The sequence below is a fragment of the Salvelinus fontinalis genome, chromosome 13, assembly GCF_029448725.1.
Source record: "Salvelinus fontinalis isolate EN_2023a chromosome 13, ASM2944872v1, whole genome shotgun sequence".
Taxonomy (NCBI): Eukaryota; Metazoa; Chordata; class Actinopteri; order Salmoniformes; family Salmonidae; genus Salvelinus; species Salvelinus fontinalis.
Window position 1 is genome coordinate 33,682,974 of NC_074677.1, and position 24,405 is coordinate 33,707,378.

A 24,405-nucleotide genomic window follows, 5' to 3' on the forward strand; every position below is an offset into this window, starting at 1 on the left:
ATGTGAGATGATCTCTGCCTATGTACTGTAGTCTCCTCAGTGGTTTGTGAGTGCCCATAGAAGAAAAAAAGGCATTAGCAATAGAGTAGCGTGTTTGTTGGTGATAGTAATACTACAGTAGTAACAGTGTTGTGTTTGTCCATTCCTGTAGGCTCTGAGGTAGGCGGGGGGGCAGGTGTTGGAGCCTGTGATGACACTGGAGGTGATGGTGGGGGAGGGGCACCTGAGCCCCTTGTTGGGTGACCTGGCTCAGAGGCGAGGGGCCATCCGGGACATCCAGAGTCGCCATAAAGTTGCTGTTGGCCACCGTGCCCCTGGCCGAGATGATGGTAGGTAATTCAATATCGTCGTGGAAACATGTAGTAGTGACAGACTATATACTCACACCAGTACAATGAAAGTAAATATATATATTGCAGAAATGTCATTACTGGAGACACCGTCAGGGTTGTTTACAAATGTAAAATTGATTGTTTCTGTTATCCTAATTTCTTTCCTCCTCCTCGGTTTCAGGGCTACTCCAACCCACTGAGAACTCTGACCTCCAGCACCAGAAGGCCCTGCTCAACAAGATGGCTGGCCTCGCCTGATGGCATCACATCCTGTTCTTGAACTACAGGAAGTGGCTGCCTGGCTGCAGGACCTGCGATTGTTGTACAGGGTTTGACAAATCTCTGCATCCAGTTCAAGTGTGGGATGGCCATGTTTTTTTGTCACAAGAGACTAGGATTGGATTAATGGATTTCCGTACCTAACTGAGAAAGGCCAACCTTCAGTGGTTATGTTTCTGTGGTATGAATGGATTTTTGGAAAAGTAGGCCAGCAGGAATGTTCATGTAAATACTCCTGTGAGAGCATTTGCTGTGCAAACAACATTTTTTAAAATCAGGTCAAGAACATGTGAGCAGTTGGACATATAATATTGTACAAGTGGAGGTATCAGTAATTAAAATATCAATTATATGAAAGATCATTTTACAATGAAATGTGTCCCAATGTGTCATTTCTATGTAAACTGTATTTCACTTCGAGTGTCAGTTGCACTGTACACACAGACAATTCACTTTGCAAAGGTTTATTATTATTCATTTTAATAAAATGTTATTTGTCACATGCACCGATTACAACCTTACAGTGAAATGCTTACTTACAAGCCATTAACCACCAATGCTTTAAGAAGTTAAGATAAAAAAAAAAAATGTGTTAAGTAAAAAAATAGAAAATAAAAGTAACAAATAATTAAACAGCAGCAGTAAAATAACAAGCAAGGCTATACACAGGGGGTACTGGTTAGTCAAGGTAATATGTACATGTAGGTAGAGTTAAAGTGACTATGCATAGATAATAAACAGAGTAGCAGCAGCATAAAAGAGGGGTCTGGGTAGCTCTTCAGGAGTCTTGTGGCTTGGGGGTAGAAGCTGTTAAGAAGCCTTTTGGACCTTGACTTGGCTCTGCGGTATCGCTTGCCGTGCGGTAGCAGAGATATCAGTCTATGACTAGGGTGGCTGGAGTCTTTGACAATTTTTAGGGCTTCCTCTGACACGGCCTGATATAGAGGTCCTGGATGGCAGGAAGCTTGGCCCCAGTGATGTACTGGGCCGTACACACTACCCTCTGTAGTGCCTTGCGGTCAGAGGCCGAGCAGTTGCCATACCAGGCAGTGATGCAACCAGTCAGGATGCTCTCGATGGTGCAGCTGTAGAACCTTTTGAGGATCTGATATAAACACAAGATCATTGTGTGAGATTGCATGGAATGAGGATTGTTCTGGAAAACCTTATTAAAAATACATACATACGGCTCATACTGTATCAGTGCATCAATGAAGTAATGAACACAATCAAGTTTTATTTCTCTGTGTTACAAAAACGTAAGGCAGGGATTTTACTGTGAGTTTTCCCTTATCCCAAAGCTGTTGCTGGTGCTGCTGTTTCTCAAGTTGTAGTCCCACACACAGTGGTCTTCACCTTTCATACCCCTTTGTACTCATATGCACAGTAACCTGTAAACAGACACACAGCTGGGATACCACACCTAGAAGCGCGTGAGAGAGAAGACATAAAGAGAGAGAGCGAAAATACAGGAAGAAAGTGAGGGTGACACATTATATACACACTGAACAAAAATATAAAACGCAACCTGCAAAGTGTTGGTCACGTTTCATGAGCTGAAATAAAAGACCCCAGAAATGTTCCGTACACACAAACAGCTTATTTCTCTCAAATTTTGAGCACAAATTTGATTACATCCCTGTTAGTGAGCACTTCACCGTTGCCAAGATAATCCATCCACTTGACCGGTGTAGCACATCATGAAGCTGATAAAACAATCATTACACAGATGCTCCTTGTGCCGGGGACAATATAATACCACTCTAAAATGTGCAGTTTTGTCACAACACAATGCCACAGATGTCTCAAGTTTTGAGGGAGCGTGTAGTTGGCATGCTGAATGCAGGAATGTCCACCAAAGCTGTTGCCAGAGAATTTAATGTTAATTTCTCTACATTAAGTCGCCTCCAACGTAATTGTAGAGAATTTGGCAGTACGTCCAACAGGCCTCACAACTGTAGACCACGTGTAACCACGCCAGCCCAAGACCTCCACATCCGGCTTCTTCACCTGCGGGATCGTTGGAGACCAGCCACCTGGACAGCTGATTAAACTGTGGATTTGCACAATCAAAAAATGTCTGCACAATCTGTCAGAAACCGTCTCAGGGCAGCTCATCTGCGTGCTCGTCGTCCTCACCAGGGTCTTGACCTGACTGCAGTTTGGCGTAGTAACCGACATCAGTGGACAAATGCTCACATTCGATGGCTACTGGCACACTGGAGAAGTGTGGTCTTCACGGATGAATCCTGGTTTCAACTGTACCGGGCAGAGGGCGTCGTGTGGGCAAGCGATTTGCTGATGTCAACATTGTGGACAGAGGTCCCCATGGTGGAGGTGGGATTATGGTATGGGCAGGCATAAGCTACGGACAACAAACACAATTGCATTTTATCAATGGCAATTTGAATGCACAGAGATACCATGACGAGATCCTGAGGCCCATTTTCATGTCATTAATCCGCCGCCATCCCCGTCATTGAAAATAAGAATTTGTTTTTAACTGACTTGCCTAGTTAAATAAAGGTTAAATAAAAATAAAAATGTTTCAGCATGGTAATGCATGGCCTCATGTTGCAAGGATTTGTACACAATTCCTGGCAGCTGAAAATGTCCCAGTTCTTCCATGGCCTGCATACATTTTCACCCATTGAGCATGTTTGGGATGCTCTGGATCGATGTGTGCAACAGAATGTTCCAGTTCCCACCGATATCTAGCAACTTCGCAAAGCCATCGAAGAGGGGTGGGACACAATTCCACAGCCCACAATCAACAGCCTGATCAAATCTATGCGAAGGAGATGTGTCACGTTGCATGAGGCAAATGGTGGTCAGATACTGACTGGTTTTCAGATTTTTTCATTTAACCGATCCACTCCCATACATTCTGTGAGAACCAACAGATGCATATCTGAATTCCCAGTCATGTAAAATCCATAGATTAGGGCCTAATTCATTTATTTTTGATTGACTGTTTTACTTATATTAGCTGTAACTCTGTCAAATCTTTGAAGTTGTTGTATGCTGCGTTTATATTTTTGTTCAGTGTAGCAATGGCATGTCTAGCAATGCCTCAAATTCACCAAAAGTATATATTAGGCTATCAATCAGTATGGTTAAGCTATTCTTCATAGTGCCAGTGAATTGAAGTTGAAAATCGCCAACAGCATCAGTTAATTAGGCCTAAATGTGCAATAAAAACTTTTGTGCCTATAGGTTATTTAATGAAACACTGGTTGGCTGTTGATGTCCTAGGTCAGGGCTCTCCAACCTTGTTCTCTGAGAGCTAAATTCCTGTAGGTCTTCGCTCCAACCACAGTTGTAACTAACCTGATCAGTTTATCAACCAGCTAATTATTGAATCAGACGCGCTAGATTAGGGTTGGCGTGAAAACCTAGAGGATGGTAGCTACATCGCAAAGCACTATACTATTTCCGCAAAACTTTTTGGAAAAGGCATGTTCACATTCTCCTCCACAAACACAATCATGTGCAAATATGGTTCAGAAGCTCAAATCAGCAGGATGGGGGGGATCGTTATTAGGAAGGACGTCTATCATGGATCGTTAAAATAATGATTAGCCTATGATCGCACTTCATAAATTTAAATATTATGGGGAGACCTATACATTTGGCAGCCAAGCAAGAGTTATCAGTGTTGCCTATTATAGTCTAGACATTAAATAGCTTTACGCCACAACAAAAACCCTCCATGCTTCCGTCATAAGAGTCAATTCAATTTGAAAAAAATTGGAATTACAGGGGAATTTTGAAAAACGAATCCTGTGTGAATCGTGCAGAGGAATAGCGCACATGCTTGTATAACAATTACAAAACCAACGTCTCTAGTAAAACCAGTCCGAATAGGGCTATACCAGGGCAAATAATAGGTTTATCAGCATAGAGTGTGCCGCATCATCCCATGGGATCTGTCAAGTCGACACACTGCAGAAATATCACTGAAATATTTGAGTTCCTACACGTTACCTTCTATATTCAAACAAGATGCCATCCAGGACCTCTACACCAGGCGGTGTCAGAGGAAGCCCTAAAAATAGTCAACAACCACAGCCACCCCAGTCATAGACTGTTCTCTCTGCTACCGCATGGCAAGCGGTACCGGAGCGCCAAGTCTAGGACCAAAAAGCTTCTCAACAGCTTTTACCCCCAAGCCATAAGACTCCTGAACAGGTAATCAAATGGCTACCCGGAATATTTGCACTGTCCCCCCCCCCCCCCCCCCCCCCCGCTACTGTTATTTTCACTGTCATTCAACTTTTTTTTTCTTTACCTAATACCTATTTTTTACTTAAAAATTGCACTGCTGGTTAGGGCTTGTAAGTAAGCATTTCACTGTAAGGTGTACACCTGTTGTATTCGGCGCACGTGACAAATACACTTTGATATAGGCCTTTTATAGGCAAAATGTATAATAAAATGGGCAGCATCATGCTCATGTCAGTCCTTTAGAACGCAAATGTAGTCTTCCTAGTAGCAGTGGTGTGTATTCATGGATGTCAAGGGAAGCCAGGCTTCCCAAAAAAAGACAAAAAATATATATAAAAACATAAAATAATCTCTTTCATCTCTGTTTCATAATTTCCCTTCAATTCACAAGAGGCTGAATGTGCGTTCTCACTGGAGAAAGCATCCGAGTGATTGAAACAGCGCCTCTCTGTCTCTCTAGGTGTAGGCCATCTATCTGATGCTGTCTGGTCCAAACGAGTATGACATTGTTGCCGCCCGTAGCATTGAAGGCAAGAGAAGCCAGCGAGCATCTTACTTCTCTTGACAAAAAAAAGTATGAAAAATTAGCCAATCAGCATCGAGCTAAACTGAGCGAGTTTAACTGAATGGTCCTGGTGCTTCACAAAAAAAGTGTCAAGGGAAGCCAGCTTGGATTTGGCTTCACACATCATTGACAGAAAAACTTGAATTGTTACATGTCGTTGTGTTGTTGTCTAAATTAGCCATGGATGGAAATAGAGATTTGGATTTGTGGTTTTACTTAATTCTTCGTACTAGCCAATGATTATAACAGCGATTCTGATCCAACCATTAATTCATACATTGTTGTGCCCCTGGCCTGAGAGGATGGAAGTCCAATATGTAGAAGGCTAATATGTAGAAGGCTAACTAGCTAACGTTGCCCATGAATGGAAGTTAGGCTAGCAAGCATTTTAGCCAGGTATCCTGGGACAAGAAAAAATACAAGTGTATGCTGTATGACAGAGTGATAGACCGTTTCATCAAATTGAAAGAGAGGAGGATGGCATTGGCATTTCTCTACAAGTAGGGTGAGTCAACAGGTTTTTCCTACTTGCATGAACGCGCACACACACACACACACACAGAAATTAGAACCATGGACAGCCACATCATATTTAGCTTACGTTGATTGGACTAAATCGTTTTTGGTATCATTTAGTTGTCATTGTATTAGACTAAGCAGAGGTGATTTGATGATGTTGAAATGTTGAAGTTGAAATGGTGCTGGAATAGTGGCGGCAGCTCCTGTTTTCTTTGCGACTTGCGGTATCTCTGTGGTTCTAAATCAATAGTTGTTTAGTGGTCCAAAAAGTCATAAACATTAAACTACCTTAACCATGCTGTAGGTCATGTAACTGTTGGATACTGTACATGCAATATGGTTTGTGGACTTCAAATGGACAGAGGTTGCTATCCAGTTTTGTGATAAAACAAAAGGTGTGGTTGAATTTATTCTGCCATTGTGTCTTCTTATGGTCTCTGCCTTTTGGCTTACATATCAGTCGCAAGGCATATGAATTAACAGGTTGTAGAGCAAACAGCGCTTCTCTAGTGATTTTACCCATGCACGGCTACTCCCAAGTAGAACTCTGCAATGAGGTGCGGTGTGCACATCCGTTTCAGAGTGTTTTGGGAGTTGAGCAAGAGTCAACTCCAAAAATCCTGGAGTCATACACCACTATACAGTGCATTCGGGAAGTATTCAGACCCCTTTCCTTTTCCCACTTTGTTACGTTACAGCCTTATTCTAAAATTGATAACATTTCCCCCCATCAATCTAAACACAATACCCCACAATGACAAAGCGGAAAGTTTTTTCGAAATTTTTGCAAATTAGGTATGACGCTACACCTGTATTTGGGTTTCTCCCATTATTTTCTGCAAGCTTTGTCAGGTTGGATGGGGAACGTCGCTGCACAGCTATTTTCAGGTCTCTCCAGAGATGTTCGACCAGGTTCAAGTCTGGGGATCTCTCTGTACTTTGCTCTGTTCATCTTTCTCTCGGTCCGGACTAGTCTCCCAGTCCCTGCAGCTGAAAAACATCCCCACAGCATGATGCTGCCACCACCATGCTTCACCGTAGGGATGGTGCCAGTTTTCCTCCAGACGTGATGCTTGGCATTCAGGCCAAAGAGTTCAATCTTGGTTTCATCAGACCAGAGAATCTTGTTTGTCATGGTCTGAGAGTCCTTTAGGTTCCTTTTGGCAAACTCCAAGCAGGCAGTGATGTGCCTTTTACTGAGGTGTTGCTTCTGTCTGGCCACTCTACCATAAAGACCCGATTGGTGGAGTGCTGCAAAGATGGTTGACCTTCTGGAAGGTTCTCCCATCTCCACAGAGGAACTCTGGAGCTCTGTCAGAGTGACCATCGGGTTCTTGGTCACCTCTCTAACCAAGGCCCTTCTCCCCCGATTGCTCAGTTTGGCCGGGCGGCCAGCTCTAGGAAGAGTCTTGGTGGTTCCAAACTTCTTCCATTTAAGAATGATGGAGGCCACTGTGTTCTTGGGGACTTTCAATGCAGCAGATGTTTTTTGGCACCCTTCCCCAAATCTGTCTCTCAACACAATCCTGTTTCGGATCTCTACAGACAGAATTCCTTCGACCTCATGGCTTAGTTTTTGCTCCGACATGCACTGTCAACTATGGGATCTTATATAGACAGGTGTGTGCCTATCCGAATCATGTCCAATCAATTGAATTTACCACAGATGGACTCAAGGCAAAGGGTGGCTACTTTGAAGAATCTCAAATATATTTTAATTTAACACTTTTTTGGTTACATATGTGTTATTTCATAGTTTGAGGTCATCACTATTATTCTACAATGTAGAAAATAGTTAAAATAAAGAAAAACCCTTGAATGAGTAGGTGTTTTGACTGGTACTGTATATATATATACACATACTTTTAATCTAGCTGTGGATCCCCTGCAGTACCTCTGCAGACCTCCAGGGGCTGGTCCTGGTTATTTGTATATTGATCCGGATTATCCCTGCATTACAGAAACTCAAAAGTGCTGAATATGTTTTTATGCACATTCATAGACTTTCCTGAATGATTTCCCATATGACATAATATAATGACAATAGTGAAATGTATGGGTAACTTTTTGATGTAGTAGATTTGTATTGGGTCACTCCACCATATACAGAATACACATGATACAAAAGTCCCTTGACGTTTTCAGGCAGTCAAGATCAGGGTTCACATCTGCATTGAGAGTAAGCCAGAGTCTGACTGATCAATGGTGTGTGTGTGTACTGTATGTCCGTATCAGATACGGATGGTATACGAGTCTGAATGGGTTACATAGCGGACCCAGCGTTGCGACGGTCCAGGCTGTATCGGGGACAGGCGGAGGAATCTAATTTGCAGTCCTGTGCAGGTGTACTTCGGCAGCTCAAAGCTCAGACTGACCGGTCCCACTTCCTGTAACGAGGCAGAGCTAAGGCCAGAGACCTCCAGCTGAATGTACAGAGAGAGAGGAAGTGGTCAGCATGTTAGACAACTTTGTATATGATTGACCATCTACTATTAGGGGCATATAATGCACTTGCAAAGTTACCACTAACGTACAAGACCAGTCAAAAGTTTGGACACACCTACTCATTCAAGGGTTTTTCTTTATTTGACTATTTTCTACATTGTAGAATAAATGTGAAGACATTAAAACTATGAAATAACACATATGGAATCATGTAGAAACCAAAAAAGTGTAAAACAAATCAAAATCTATTTTATATTTGAGATTCTTCAAAGTAGCCACCCTTTGCCTTAATGACAGCTTTGCACACACATGGTATTCTCTCAACCAGCGCATGCATTTCAATTAACAGGTATGCCTGGTTAAAAGTTAATTTGTGGAATTTCTTTCCTTCTTAATGCATTTGAGCCAATCAGTTGTGTTGTGACAAGGTAGGGTTGGTATACAGAAGATAGCTCTATTTAGTAAAAGACCAAGTCCATATTATGGCAAGAACAGCTCAAATAAGCAAAGTGAACCAACAGTCCATCATTACTTTAAGACATGAATGTCAGTCAATTCGGAAAATTTCAAGAACTTTCTTCAAGTACAGTCGCAAAAACCATCAAGCGCTATGATAAAACTGGCTCTCATGAGGACCGCCACAGGAAAGGAAGATTAGTTAATTAGTTACCAGCCTCAGAAATTGCCAATTAACTGCACCGCAGATTGCAGCCCAAATAAATGCTTCAGAGTTCAAGTAACAGACATCTCAACATCAACTGTTCAGAGGAGACTGCGTGAATCAGGCCTTCATGGTTTTTCAACAGGACAATGACCCAAAACACACCTCCAGGCTTTGTAAGGGCTATTTGACCAAGAAGAAGAGTGATGGAGTGCTGCATCAGATGACCTGGCCTCCACAATCACCCGACAACCCAATTGAGATGGTTTGGGATGAGTTGGACCGCAGAGTGAAGGAAAAGCAGCCAACAAGTGCTCAGGATGTGAAAACTCTTTCAAGACAGTTGGAAAAACATTCCTCATGAAGCAGGTTGAGAGAATGCCGAGAGTGTGCAAAGCTGTCAATAAAGCAAAGGGTGGCTACTTTGAAGAATCTCAAATGTAAAATAAAATATATTTAGATTTGTTTCACACTTTTTTGGTTACTACATGATTCCATATGTGTTATTTCATACCTTTGATCTCTTCACTATTATTATACAATGTAGAAAATAGTACAAATAAAGAAAAACTGTTGAATGAATAGTTTTGTCCAAACTTTTGAATGGTTGTGCATGTTAACCATTCGAAGCTGTCTGCATATGCATCCTTGCTCTATGCGAAATGGCTCATGGATTTTGAGAACCTGATCTGCACCTAACAATCTGATCTACAGCGTGTGCAAAGAGGTGATTCTTCCTGATTGATAAGAAGTTCCTGATATCATAATCATTGAAACTGACCTATTATACCCTCTCACTACCAGTATCTACTATTTCCATGTTTCCCATTGTTGTTCTGATTATGTTTAGTCACCTTGAACAGGGCGGAGAGCTGGGCTCCCCCAGGGAAGCGAGGGATCTCCCAATGGACAGCCTTGTTTTTTGGCTGCAGCTCAGCACTCTGGTCCGGGCTGCTCAACTCCTGAGAGAGACTGGAGAACAAAGAGGGTGAGAAAAGAGAGAGGGGGAGCTTGTTATGTAGTGGGGGGGGGGGGGGGGGGGGGGGGTTACACATAGTGAGAGACAAAGCAAAAGATGGAGGGAACATGAGATAGAAAAAGGAGTTTCTTCTCACCGAAGCGAGCCCTTGGGTACCGGTATTGTAATAGAAACATTAATAGCAGCGCTGTAAGAGAAAAGAGATTGCCTCAGTGACAGAGGGACCTAAGTTGCAGCCCAGTCAGAGAAGGCAAGGACAATCACACTGACAGACTACATGATCATATGTTATTAAACTATTATAATGTGCATCATAAAACATGATAAAGTGTTCAATGACTACCACATATGCTCCATGCAAACTACATTCTCAACATACAGAAAATGCATATCAGCAAATAAGCATTTCCTGTTAATGGAGAACTGACCTCTTTGGGGGCAGGTCGCACCGCAGCTTCAGGTACATCAACAACCTACAGGGAAAGAACAAGTGTGTGTTGAGGGTGGTGGTTGGGTTGTTTAAAGACTTGATTTCCCAACACTCAACTTAGTAAAATGGGGAAGTTAAAATGACTGTCATCAAGAGTAAGGGAAATCTGTGTGTTCTACATATTTTGAGATGGTTCTGGTAAAGGGTTCTCTACCCAAAATGAATGAACAGTTTTCTGTACCTGCCACAACTGTCCCTCTCTATAGAAGGGAATAGACGGAATGGAGGGGCTGTGGGCAGGTCATCACACAACTGGTATTGCATCACTGTTTGCTAGAGAACGAAAAGGTTTGTGAGAAACTGTGAGAGAGAATACATTTGTTTATGTAACAGTGAGATACAAGTATTGTTGTTTGTGTGTGTGCATGTGATTTAGTAAATTCCATGAACACCTCTCCTTGGCTGGGACACACTTTCAAGATTCTGTAGGTGTCAAACTCATCCAGCCTGACAGCCTGGTGGAAGCTGCACTCATCCACACGAACAGCTGCCCCATAACCTGAGAGGAGAGAGGGTGGGGAAGGGAAATTACATTTGGAATATAGGGCAGAATCCTAATTTGAATAAAAGGAGATAGCAGACATTTGTGTAGTGCCTTGATGTCAATGAGAGCTGAACGAGAATGTGTGAAAATCTGAATCTATGGGAATTCAGCCCATAGTGACTGTGCTCTTCCACAACAAGGATACGAGTACAACTAAAGGTCAATAACATCCATTATGACAATCAATGCTGTGGCAGGGAATCATACGTTTTAATACAATGGCCTCATATTCATCTAATGCAGGATTTTACAGGAAGTGTAGTAATCATTCAGGTCACCCATACAGCCAGCACAGTGACTGCCAATCTTATAAAATTGACTAATCTAGCCAGTGAAGGATGTAGTATTTGCAAAGGGATGGTACCAACCGCTCAGCTGGGACTTTCCTATGCTGAACTCTTCATTCAGTCCAATCCGCATCTCTATCGACAGGGTGAGGAACAGAGAAGAGGGGGAAAGGGAGAGAAAGTGATGAGAATTTGGCATGGAGGAATTTGGATTTGTACTTGCCCTCTATTTACCGTGCCTCCTCTGGCAGCTTATCATTCAAAATGAAGACTTGAAACACAAAAGCTCACCTGAGCAACTTGGCATGTAACACTTCACTCTGATCTCTCCCTCAATGTCTGCCTTCATCAGAACTCCCTGGGGAACAGTGAGGGAATTTATTCCGTTCATGATCATTCAGCAATAACATCCTTATATACACTTACAGAAATATAAAACGCAAAATTATATTTCTGGTCTGGTACAGTTTTAAACATAAGTATCAAATGTAATTGCTTTTAGAGAGAGAAATGGAAAGGACAGACAGTAAGTATAGGTTAAAGTGCAACTCTGCCCCTTTTCAAGCTCATATTCATGATCTCCAGCACCAAGACAGAGATGTGAAAACGGCGCATTTCTACACCTTGTAGAAAAAATATATAACTTTAGGGTTCTACCCAATGACCTCATCAGAAGTTACAACAGTGATTTTCAAACACTATGAGATGTGCGCTGACTTGGGGAGCAAGAAACTCGTTACAGGTTTTGAAAATCACAATATTTTAAAACGTTTAATCCTACCCTGTGATATCACTAACTACGTTTCCCTCCACAGTTTATGTGAGTAAAGTCATATTGCGTAAAAAAATGCAGACAGAAAATTTGTTTGTTATTTTTCTTTTTTTTTGGTGAGAAATGGAGGTTGAAACACATTTAAAAGCAAATATTGATATAATAACCATCATATCGAAGTAAATTTAGTCACGTGATGATATGTGGTCTTACTACAACTCGGGAAACCATGCAGTTTAGTAGGCTAACGATTACTTCATGCCTGCTCCCGCTCTCCCTCTCTGGCGCTCGAGGGTGCCAGGCTGCTCTCATTACGTACACCTGTCACCATCATTACGCGCATCAGCGCTTACTGGCCTCACCTGGACTCCTTCACTTTGTTAATCGCCGCCCCATCTATATCTGTCTGTTCCTCTGTTGGTTCCCCGTGTCAGCATTAATGTCATTATGTTTTAATGTCCAGACGCTGTCCTGTCCTGTTTCATGTCCGTTGTTAATTAAATGTTCACTCCCTGTACCTGCTACTCGTCGCCAGCGTCTGTCCTTACAGATTAACTAATTTATGATGAGTTTCACAGGGTGGTGAAAGTGCACGGTGATCTTGATGCTCCTTTCCAATAAATATCGAGGGTCTTATTCTGGTGACATGATGATCAATGCTTGACAAATAAAAATATTCTCACACTTATCCATAATAATCTCATCATGTAGACTAGCCTACCCGCACTGTATCTGCAAGCTGTTGGCTAGAGCCCACGTGCCAAGACCAGAGTAGTAGGCACATTTGCTATTGAAAACTTAAGCGAAAAAGTTAATTTTGTGTACACTACGTCATCACGCATTGACTTTTATCCGCAACATGTCAGTTTGGTAGAAACACGGCCACCCGAGTGGCCCAGTGGTCTAAGGCAAAGCTGTGCCACTAGAGATTCTGGGTTCGAGTTCAGGCTCTGTCGCAGCCGGCCGCGACCGGGAGACCCATGGGGCGGCACACAATAGGGGAGGGGGTTTGGCTGGCAGGGATGTCCTTGTCCCATCGCGTGGCGGGCCAGGCATAGTGCACGCTGACACTGTCACCAGGTGTACAGTGTTTCCTCCGACACATTGGTGCGGCTGGCTTACGGGTTAAGTGGGCATTGTGTCAAGAAACAGTGCTGCTTAGTTGGGTTGTGTTTCAGGGGACGGACGGCTCTCGACCTTCACCTCTCCCGAGTCTGTACAGGTGTTGCAGCGATGAGACAAGACTGTAACTACCAATTGGATACCACGAAACTGGGAAGAAAAAGGGGTAAAAAAAAGAAATACAAACATTTGGTAGAAACACACCACTGTTGGGAAAATGCACATATTTTCTTTATGCATATTTTAGAATATTCACATGAAAATCTGTCGCCAATTGGATGGACACCTAGCTACAGAGCAGCGTTTTTTTAGGACCATTCTTCTTATCCTCTTAACTACAGATCACAGAAATGCGCCATTTTCACATATGTAGAGAGTTGCCCTTTAAGGAAGAGATACTGATCATATGCATGGCTCCACCATGTAATCAGTGATACTTACATTGGCACCAATGACTACAGACATCCTTTCAATCACATCCACAAATATCTCGTTTTTGCCTCCCTGAAGACAGAAGGGAAAAAACAAAGTGTTGAATACATATATATATACAAAGAATTCATACATATCTGTACATCTTCATCAATCAACACACTAGCACCTAGGAATAGCCCATAACATCCAGCAGTAGACGCATTCTTTACCTGTTCTCCTTGACTTGACACGATGGGCCGTGTGGCAGCTGCACTGGGGGCCACTTTATTCTGCTGGGTGTCTGCTCCAAACTGACCAGGAGGGAAAAGAAAGTGGAATAAAAGAGCTGAGTAAGTAGGGCTCAACATGTTAATGATAAAAAGCAGATAACCAGGAAATGTTAGCAAATGGGACCCAGTGCACTTATTTTCAGGGCAGCCCCAAGAGTCAGTGTGATTGTGACCATGCATTGGTGTCTTACCAGCCCCACGTTACTGAGGTCAAACAAGCTGAAGGGTTTGGAGCTGACCGCCTCAGTCTGGATGAAGTTCTTCAAGATATCAGTAGAGGTCGTCTGGATGTAACCAAAGTCCTGATGGGGATAAAGTGAGAGAAAGGTGGGACGAGAGAGAGGGAGGAAAATAGATGACAGTGGGAATAAGGAGGAACGGAGATAGGCACGGATAACCAGGACCAAAGATAGGGCCTTCAAAATGGCCTAAAGATGGATGCCAGAGGAGAGAGAGAATACTCACCACTACCTCATCCAACAGCTCATAAATGAGAGCAAAGTTCATCTGGACAGACTTCTCTGACAGACAACCACAGTAGTCCTTAACCAGGGCTGTTAATCTGTGACAGACAGTAAGCAAAACATTAACGCACGCACGCACGCACGCACGCACGCACGCACGCACGCACACACACACACACAGTAGAGGCCAACCTGTAAATCAGGTTGTTGTGGAGAGACTGATGCACACCAAATTAGATATTAAATACACACAGAAAGCTACTTGTAGAATACATTCCTTACAGACACAATTACCTATTTAGGAACTCGATGATGGTGAAGGGAGAGGCATCAGCTTTCGTCGTGGCAACCCAATAGAGCCCTCCCTGTCTGATGTGAACAAAATGCAGCTCCTTGTGTTTCTGTGGGCAACCATGGAGGGAAATCACATTACAGTTTGAAACTATGATTATACCGTAATAGACGGCTGATCAAAACCCACACCATGCCTATTTGCCAAACCGTTCAACTTACCATTACAACTGGAGGCTGGTCACCAGTCAATGCAGTGACCATCTCATAGAATTTGTTGACAGCATCTTTTCCAGCTTCACCACGGACTGACAACTCAGGGTTAAGGCCATTCATTATTCACAGCATTTCCACTGACAACTCACTGGGAGAAATGCCTGAAGTTTAAGGATATGTGTAAAAGGGAAAGGTAAGCTATTATGATGTAGGATACAGTCTTTGTAGATGAGGTGATCTCCTTTGGAGGACAATATGAACACCTGGGATATCATCTTCCTAGAGGGAAATAAAAAACCAATGCATGTTAGTCGGTAACATCAACCTAAGTTAGCTCCAACTAACATTATAACGACCATGACATCGACAAACCTACTGTGGGCTCTGACTATCAAACATCAGCATTTCAAATGTTATTCAGTGTTTATGAGATTTAAGTACCAGCAGCCAAATAGCAATCTACTTAACGTTAACGTTACTTGTCCAGGAATCGTGACTCCAATCGTGACTGCTTTCATACAGGATGGTTGCTTAGCTACTTGATAATGCAAAATACCAAAATCCCTACGTTGACCGAAATGTAAACTCTAAGAAGATAGGTGTCACATTATTTGTAACTAGCTGGCTAGCTGGCCATCGTTTATTTACGCGTCAATTCTTATTTGGTGTTTGTTGACTGGCAGCTAAATCAACCTAGAGTTTCACAGCGCCACCTAGGGAGATTATTTCAGTTACTGCACTTTCAATTTCACAACAGCTAGAGTTGTATTTTTGCATTATAGAATAGCTAGCTATGTATTTTATTGGATCAATGCATTTACAGTAAATGTTGTTTTTTTTAAAGCCCCCAAATAATATACAATAAAGCTAAGTGTCATGAACGTGGTGAACCAGAGGGTGGCGGTACTATGCATATTGATTTTATTTTAGTACGGCTGTGCGGAAGTGAATGCGCGGGGCAAGGGTCAAACGTGAAAATGGCTTCTCCGAAAACTGTTCCTAAAGATGCACAGGTAGGATATAACCGTTTAAGGTACAATTTCTGAAATGTCATAGTTCCATTAGTGTAGCTACAGTGGTGATGAGTGTTTAGTTAGATATCTATTATGACAGCTGAATTAAAGGTTCTAGTTTTTGCAGGATTGTGTCAAAGTTCGTTAGCCAGTGAGCTCGCTAACGTTAGCTAACTACGGTAACCAGCTAGGTACTTTAGCTAGCTTGTTATTTATTTGTCAGCTAGCTGACGTTAGAACTAGAAGAACAGACGCGCTTCATTTTAAATGTGCATTTGTAGAGTAGCTGTCCAGTAATATAACTCCATATCATTCTAACGTTGTTTTTGTGTAATGGCATCTACTTGCCTATTGGGAATGGTAACTAATAGTTAGCTTGTTAGTTAGCAGGGCAAGCTAACGTCAGCTGCTGACTGTTATTGTTGTAACTAGCTAGTGCAGTTGATGACAACACATGGACAGGTTACTCTATTTCATGTTTGTCCATGCAGCCACACAGCATACTGCATTTCTTGCTTATTATGTGCTCATAATTTTCCATTGCAAAGGTTATGATCCAAATCCTCAAAGACATGGGGATAACAGAGTATGAGCCCAGAGTTATTAATCAAATGCTGGAATTTACCTACAGTAAGTATACATTCAACTCTCTCAGGTTAGTTATGCTCAGTGTGCAATATTGCATGTTTAGTAGTTACAAGACACCAATGTATCAAGACAATGAACAGCTGTCATTAAATATCATTTGATTTTACAGGATATGTGACAACTATTATCGAGGATGCCAAAATCTATGCAACACATGCCAAGAAGAACATTGTGGATGCTGACGACATAAGACTGGCGATCCAGTGTCGAATGGACCAGTCCTTCACCTCCCCACCACCACGAGATGTAAGATTTAATAGCAGTGCTAAGACAGACATGACATTTTTTTCAGATGTTCATAAATTATCTAGACTAACTCCTGACAATGTTGTCTTTGTGTAGTTCCTGCTGGATGTAGCTAGGCAGAAGAACCAGACCCCTCTGCCCTTGATTAAGCCATACACTGGGCCACGCCTGCCCCCTGACCGTTACTGTCTTACTGCTCCTAACTACAGGCTTAAGTCCATACAGAAAAAGGTAGCCTCATGTTCTGCTTTGAAGATTTTACTGCACTTGCAATCAATGTTTATTGTATTCTATTCCAGTATGTTCTCTTTTGTGAATCTTTCTGACTGTTCCTCTTCTGTGCAGGTGTCCTCATCTGCGGGAAGAATAACAGTGCCTCGCCTTAGTATAGGAGCTGTGTCCAGCAGGCCCAGCACGCCTACCCTTGGTGAGGGACCCTTTTGTGCAATCTATGTTTTCACTCATACCTTGTCATTTTATTACATGTTTTTTTTAACACACTGCTCCAAGTCCTTATTTGACAGTGGGATGTGGGTTTGCTTCCTGGTGTGCAGCCCTGTTGCTACCATATCTGTTGTACTTTCTGTTTCATTACAAAAACATTTACTCCTTCCTTCCTGCATGTTTCCAGGCACTCCCTCAGTGCAGTCAGTCACAACCAAAGTGGGGACGCCAGTGTCACTGTCGGGGCAGCGCTTCAGCGTTCAGATCCCATCCTCACAGACTGCAGCCTCCAAGTCCTGTAAGACTAACCTTCATTTCACAATGCTAACTTGCTTCAGATTGCTGGTGAAGGAGTCTACTGTAATCTTATGAATTTTATACTATGTATTAGAGATCGACCGATTATGATTTTTCAACGCCGATACCGATTATTGGAGGACAAAAAAGCCGATACCGATTAATCGGACGATTTATAAATAAAAAAATAAAAAAAATCTCTCTCTCTATATATATATATATAGAGAGAGAGATTTTTTTTTTTATTATATATATATATATCTCATACACACACTCACATTTTTGTAATAATGACAATTGCAACAATACTGAATAAACAATGAACACTTTTATTTTAACTTAATATAATACATAAATACACACACACACACACAGCTCTGAAGTGACAATGATACTGAAGAGTCTGCTTAGGAGACAAATACTCTCAACTGTTTGAATAAAAATAGAGTTTAAGTTACCTGTGATGAAAGTTGAAAACAAAAACTGTAATTTCTATATGCAGGAAATCCTATTTTAATAATGGGCATGGTAAGAATTGCCGACCAAAGTGCGAGTCATAATTCCCATGACTCCTTCTAGCAAAATCTGAAAAGCGGTTCCTTCACTTATTCCATAGGATATTTTCAGATTCACTTAAAATAAGGTCTGTGTTTCGTGTAGGCTTACACCACCTTGACAATTTTATAACTGTGTAGATATCCATAAGACAAGGTAACTCTGATCAATATTGGCTAAATATAAGCGAAGATAAAAAAAAAAATGTAGAGTGGATTTATGAAAATATGTAGACAAACGTTACCTTATCCTAGTGAGATTAACACGGGTATCAAAACGTTGAGGCGGTTTAAGCCTGTATGAAACACAGACCTAATTTGAAGTACAGTAATCCCTCGTTTATCGCGGGGGTTACGTTCCGAAAATGACCCGCGATAAGTGAAATCCGCGAAATAGAAAACTTTTTTTTTTTTTACAATTAGCAACTATTACATGTATACAAATACAGTGACTCACGTGTAGGCCGTTTCACTGCTCTTCAGAGCGTTTCGTCGACATTATGGGTTTAGGAGATGTTCGAAATTACAAGATAATTTGGCCAACTTAATGTAAATTTGCCAAGCTGTTTCATGTACGTACACATAACTGCACGAGACGACAAAATGATAGCACAATTCGTAGCATGTTTTGATACAAGAAGCGGGAGTGAGTTTTTAGCGAATCAGAATGCAGAGCACAATGCACCAAAAAAAAAAAAAAAATGCATTATGAAAATCCGCGAAATAGCGAATCCGCGATAAGTGAACCGCGAAGTGGCGAGGGATCACTGTAGATCAAGACATTCTCTATAGAAGACATGAACGGTAAAATAACGAAGGAACCCCTTTCAAGTTCAGCCGCAAGTTATTATAGGAATTATAACGCGTTGACTATTTCTCTCTAAACCATATACCTTTGACTAATCCGGAAACTATCACCTCGAAAACAAAACGTTTATTCCGTTCCTTATTTTATCTAACGGGTGGCATCCATGAGTCTAAATATACCTGTTACATTTCACAACCTTCAATGTTGTCATAATTACGTAAAATTCTGGCAAATTAGTTCGCAAAGAGCCAGGCGTCCCAAACTGTTGCATATACCCTGACTCTGCGTGCAATGAATGCAAGAGAAATGACACAATTTCACCTGGTTAATATTGCCTGCTAACCTGGATTTCTTTTAGCTAAATATGCAGGTTTAAAAATATATACTTGTGTATTGATTTTAAGAAAGGCATTGATGCTTATGGGTAAGTACACATTGGAGCAATGACAGTCATTGATTGATTGTTTTTTATAAGATAAGTTTAATGCTAGCTAGCAACTTACCTTAGCTTACTGCATTCGCAAACAGGCAGGCTCTTCGTGGAGTGCAATGTAATCAGGTGTTAGAGCATTGGACTAGTTAACTGTAAGGTTGCAAGATTGGATACCCCGAGCTGACAAGGTTAAAAATCTCTTCTGCCCCTGGACGAGGCAGAACATTTCTAGGCTGTCATTGAAAATAAGAATGTGTTCTTAACTGACTTGCCTAGTTAAATAAAGATTAAATAAAGGTGTAAAAAAAAAAAATACAATTAAAAATCGGCGCCCAAAAATACCGGTTTCCGATTGTTATGAAAACTTGAAATCGGCCCCGATTAATCGGTCGACCTCTACTATGTATTTACATCATTAGAGAATGTCGCCAGAGGAAATGGTGGCCGGTTTACGGGATCCTGACCAATTGTGCTATTTTGCGCAATCTCTCAATATTAAAGAAGTTTCAAGGTTCTGCTCACCTGAGTTAGCATGGACTACAGATTATTATGGACTACAGATTATTATGAGGTATTCTATCTGAATTTTTTGTAGCTGTTTATTTACTGTCACAAACTGGTGCTGGCACTAAGACCTTGATCAGAGAGCTGTATAGGGCCATAAAAAAAATGAAATCCGTTTGACCTAATTTCTACCAGCGCCCCGGTGCAGGGTAAGATGGCGCCGGAACAGAAGGTAGACGTGCTCCCAACTGATTGTTTTTTTGTTTGTTTATCTGCATTTGTAACATATTTTTTTACTCTTTTTGTACATATTGTGACCGAAAATAACTTCTAGACATCAGGACTGCGATTACTCACCACGAACTAGCAGAATCCTTTTTCTTTTTTCATAACTCTGACGAGCCCGAGGCGGAGGATATACAGCTCCCTCGGGAGCAGGCCCAGACCCCCGTGATCTGCGTGAAGAGGTGGCGGAGAAAGAGAGGCCGGAGAGCGGGCTGCCTTCCGAGAAGGCGATCGAATAAACCCCCACTTCCCTCAATTCTGCTAGCAAACGTGCAATATTTGGACAATAAAATCGACAAGTTACGTGGAAGATTAAACTACCAACAGGACATTAAAAAGTGTAACATCTTATGCTTCACGGAGTCGTGGCTGAATGATCTCAATATCAACATACAGCTGGCTGGTTATATAATGTACCGGCAGGATAGAACAGCGGCATCTGGTAAAACAACGACGGACTTTGTATTTTTGTAAATAACAGCTGGTGCACTATATCTAAGGAAGTCTCGAGCTATTGCTTGCCTGAGGTTGAGTATATCATGATCAGCTGTAGACCACACTACCTACCAAGAGAGTTCTCATCTGTATTCTTCGTAGCTCTTTACATACCACATCAGTCAGAGATTGGCACTAAGATAGCATTGAATGAGCTTTATTCCGCCATAATCAAACAAGAAAACGCTCACCCAGTGGCGGCGCTCCTAGTAGCCGGGGACTTTAATGCAGGGAAACTTAAATAAGTTTTACCAGATTTCTATCAGCATGATAAATGTGCAACCAGAGGGAAAAGAACTCTGGACCACCTACAGTTGAAGTTGGAAGTTTACATACACTTAGGTTGGAGTCATTAAAACTCGTTTTTCAACCACTCCACAAATTTCTTGTTAAAACAAACTATAGTTTTGGCAAGTCGGTTAGTTTCCACAAGTCTGGTTCATCCTTGGGAGCAATTTCCAAATGCTTAAAGGTACCACGTTCATCTGTAAAAACAATAGTACGCAAGTATAAACACCATGGGACCATGCAGCTGTCATACTGCTCAAGAAGGAGACGCGTTCTGTCTCCTAGAGATGAATGTACTTTAGTGCGAAAAGTACAAATCAATCCCAGAGCAACAGCAAAGGACCTTGTGAAGATGCTGGAGGAAACCGGTACAAAGTATCTATATCTGTAAAACGAGTACTATATCGACATAACCCGAAAGGCTGCTCAGCAAGGAAGAAGCCACTGCTCCAAACCCACCATTTTATTTTTAAAAAAACAGACTACGGTTTGCAACTGCACATGGGGACAAAGATTGTACAATTTTGAAAAATGTCCTCTGGTCTGATGAAACAAAAATAGAGCTGTTTGGCCATAATGACCATCATTATGTTTGGAGGAAAAAGGGGGAGGCTTGCAAGCCGAAGAACACCATCCCAACCGTGAAGCACGGGGGTGGCAGCATCATGTTGTGGGGGTGCTTTGCTGCAGGAGAGACTGGTGCACTTGACAAAATAGATGGCATCATGAGGAGGGGAAAAGATGTGGATATATTGAAGCAACATCTCAAGACATCAGTCAGGAAGTTAAAGCTTGGTCGCAAATGGCTCTTCCAAATGGACAATGACCACAAGCATACTTCCAAAGTTGTGTCAAAATGGCTTAAGGACAACAAAGTCAGGGTATTGGAGTAGCCATCACAAAGCCCTGACCACAATCGTATAGAAAATGTGTGGTCAGAACTGAAAAACCTGACTCGGTTACACCAGCTCTGTCAGGAGGAATAAGCCAAAATTCACCCAACTTATTGTGGGGAGCTTGTGGAAGGGTACCTGAAACGTTTGACCCAAGTTAAACAATTTGAAGGCAATGCTACCAAATACTAATTGAGTGTATGTAAACTTCTGACCCACTGGGAATGTGATTAAATAAATAAAAGCTGAAATAAATCACTCTCAACTTATTCTGACATTTCACATTCTTAAAATAAAGTTGTGATCCTAACTGACCTAACACAGGGAATTTTTACTAGGATTAAATGTCAGGAATTCTGAAACTGAGTTTAAATGTATTTGGCTAAGGTGTATGTAAACTTCCGACTTCAGCACTGTACTCCACACACAGAGATGCATACAAAGCTCTCCCTCGCCCTCCATTTGGCAAATCTGACCATAATTCCATCCTCCTGATTCCTGCTTACAAGCAAATATTAAAGCAGGAACCACCAGATCAATAAAAGTGGTCAGATGAAGCAGATGCTAAGCTACAGGACTGTTTTGCTAGCACAGACTGTAATATGTTCTGGGATTCTTCCAATGGCATTGAGGAGTACACCGCATCTGTCATTGGCTTCATCAATAAGTGCATTGATGACTTCACCCCCACAGTGACTGTACGTACATACCCCAACTAGAAGCCATGGATTACAGGCAGCATCCGCAGTGAGCTAAAGGCTAGAGCTGCCACTTTCAAGGAGCGGGACTCTAACCCGGAAGCTTATAAGAAATCCGACAAACCATCAAACAGGCAAAGCGTCAATACAGGACTAAGATCGAGTCGTACTGCACCGGCTCTGACGCTCGTTGGATGTGATGGGGCTTGCAAACCATTACAGACTACAAAGGGAAGCACAGCCGAGAGCTGCCCAGCGACACAAGCCTACCAGACGAGCTAAACTACTTCTATGCTCGTTTCGAGGCAAATAACACTTAAACTTGCATGAGAGCAGCAGCTGTACCGGAAGACTGTGTGATCACGCTCTCCGCTGCCGATGTGAATAACACAGGTCAACATTCACAAGGCCACAGGGCCAGATGGATTACCAGGGCGTGTACTGCGAGCATGCACTGACCAACTTGCAAGTTTCACTGACATTTTCAACCTTTCCCTGTATGAGTCTGCAATACCTATATGTTTTAAGCAGACCACCATAGTGACTGTGCCCAAGAAGGTCAGAGACCTGGCAGTGTGGTGCCAGGACACCAACCTCTCCCTCATCGTGGGCAAGACAAAGGAGCTTATTGTGGACTACAGGAAACGGAGGGCCGAACACACCTGTATTTACGTCGGGGCTGTAGTGGAGAAGGTCAAGGGCTTAAAGTTCCTGTGTTTACATCACTAAGGACCTATCATAGTCCAAGCACACCAACACAGTCATGAAGAGGGCACGACAATGCCTCTTTCACCCTTAGGAGGCTGAAAAGATTTTGCATGGGCCCTCGGATCCTCAAAGTTCTACAGCTGCACCATTGAGAGTATCTTCACTTGCTGCATCACCACTTGGTATGGCAACTGTTCAGCATCCGACCACAAGGCACTACAGAGGGTAGTGCATACGGCCCAGAACATCACTAGGACCGAACTCCCTACCATTCAGGACCTCTATACCAGGCGGTGTCAGAAGGCACTAAAAATGATTTACATTGACCTCACATTTATTTATCTTAATTGTTTTGCACTGACTCCCTTGACTGGCACACTCACTAGACTCTATCCACACACAATACACTGACACTCCAACACACACAGTACATACAACACACAGAAACACATGCTTATTGACACCACACACAGACACACTTTCACATATGCTGCTGCTGCTACTCTGTTTATTCTATATTCTGATTACCTAGTCACTTTTACCCCTACCCCCATGATACTGTATTACCTCAACTACCTCGTACCCCTGCACATTGACTCTGTACTGGTACTCCTTGTATATACCCATTTTATTGTTAATATTTCATTTTTATTTGGCAAATATTTGGATTTTTTTTTCAGCTGCAAAAGTCTACACCTGTTGTATTTGGCGCATGTGACCAATACGATTTAATTGAAATCAAGTCTCTAAGACGCTTCAATTCAGTAGTTTATTCACTGAATAAAATGTGCATTTTAAATTTTCATAATAAATCCTGATATTTTTGTCTTTTGTTTTCCAACAGCCACACCATCCACCCCAATGGTTCAAAATGTCCTCATCAACCCCTCCCTGATCGGATCCAAAAAGATCCTCATCACCACCAACATGGTGTCACAGAACTCGGCCAGTGAATCGCTGAAGAGGAAGCATGAAGACGACGATGACTATGATGCATTATGACCTCATGGATAATCTGATAAAGGAGTCAGCTAGATGAAATCAAGAGTGTGCTGTAAATATATTAGAAGGTAGTTTTGAGGTTAGCCAGCCAGCCTACAATTCCCCCATCATTGTTGTGGACATTTAGTAAATGTAGTGTCATGCCTGTTTGCCACTAATTTTTGTATAAAAAAATAAAAAAGTGTGAATAAA

The 24,405-nt window shown here is 42.0% G+C and overlaps 2 protein-coding genes across 6 annotated transcripts; one reads left to right on the forward strand and one right to left on the reverse strand.

The window, feature by feature from the left end:
* Nucleotides 1–7,611: 7,611 nt before the first annotated feature.
* On the reverse strand, nt 7,612–15,592 carry ap4m1 (adaptor related protein complex 4 subunit mu 1). Of its 4 annotated transcripts, none has more exons than XM_055942482.1 (17): nt 15,366–15,592; nt 15,115–15,176; nt 14,904–14,989; nt 14,685–14,791; nt 14,392–14,488; nt 14,118–14,228; nt 13,867–13,947; nt 13,664–13,726; nt 13,304–13,372; nt 11,620–11,686; nt 11,410–11,463; nt 10,890–10,996; nt 10,679–10,770; nt 10,436–10,480; nt 10,144–10,194; nt 9,883–10,000; nt 7,612–8,345 (listed from the first exon to the last, which is right to left on the reverse strand). In XM_055942482.1, exons 1-17 carry the CDS (start codon nt 15,413–15,415, stop codon nt 8,154–8,156), a joined length of 1,452 nt encoding a protein of 483 aa, XP_055798457.1. In that variant the 5' UTR covers nt 15,416–15,592; the 3' UTR covers nt 7,612–8,153. The 4 variants fall into 4 exon arrangements, with proteins under 4 accessions (XP_055798457.1, XP_055798456.1, XP_055798459.1 ...); XM_055942481.1 differs by having other exon boundaries at nt 15,339–15,592; XM_055942484.1 differs by having other exon boundaries at nt 15,115–15,592.
* A 214-nt stretch (nt 15,593–15,806) lies between these two features.
* On the forward strand, nt 15,807–24,405 carry LOC129868472 (transcription initiation factor TFIID subunit 9-like). Of its 2 annotated transcripts, none has more exons than XM_055942486.1 (7): nt 15,807–15,910; nt 16,459–16,540; nt 16,668–16,804; nt 16,901–17,035; nt 17,150–17,231; nt 17,436–17,546; nt 24,056–24,405. In XM_055942486.1, exons 1-7 carry the CDS (start codon nt 15,875–15,877, stop codon nt 24,211–24,213), a joined length of 741 nt encoding a protein of 246 aa, XP_055798461.1. In that variant the 5' UTR covers nt 15,807–15,874; the 3' UTR covers nt 24,214–24,405. The 2 variants fall into 2 exon arrangements, with proteins under 2 accessions (XP_055798461.1, XP_055798462.1); XM_055942487.1 differs by having other exon boundaries at nt 15,826–15,910; nt 16,459–16,565.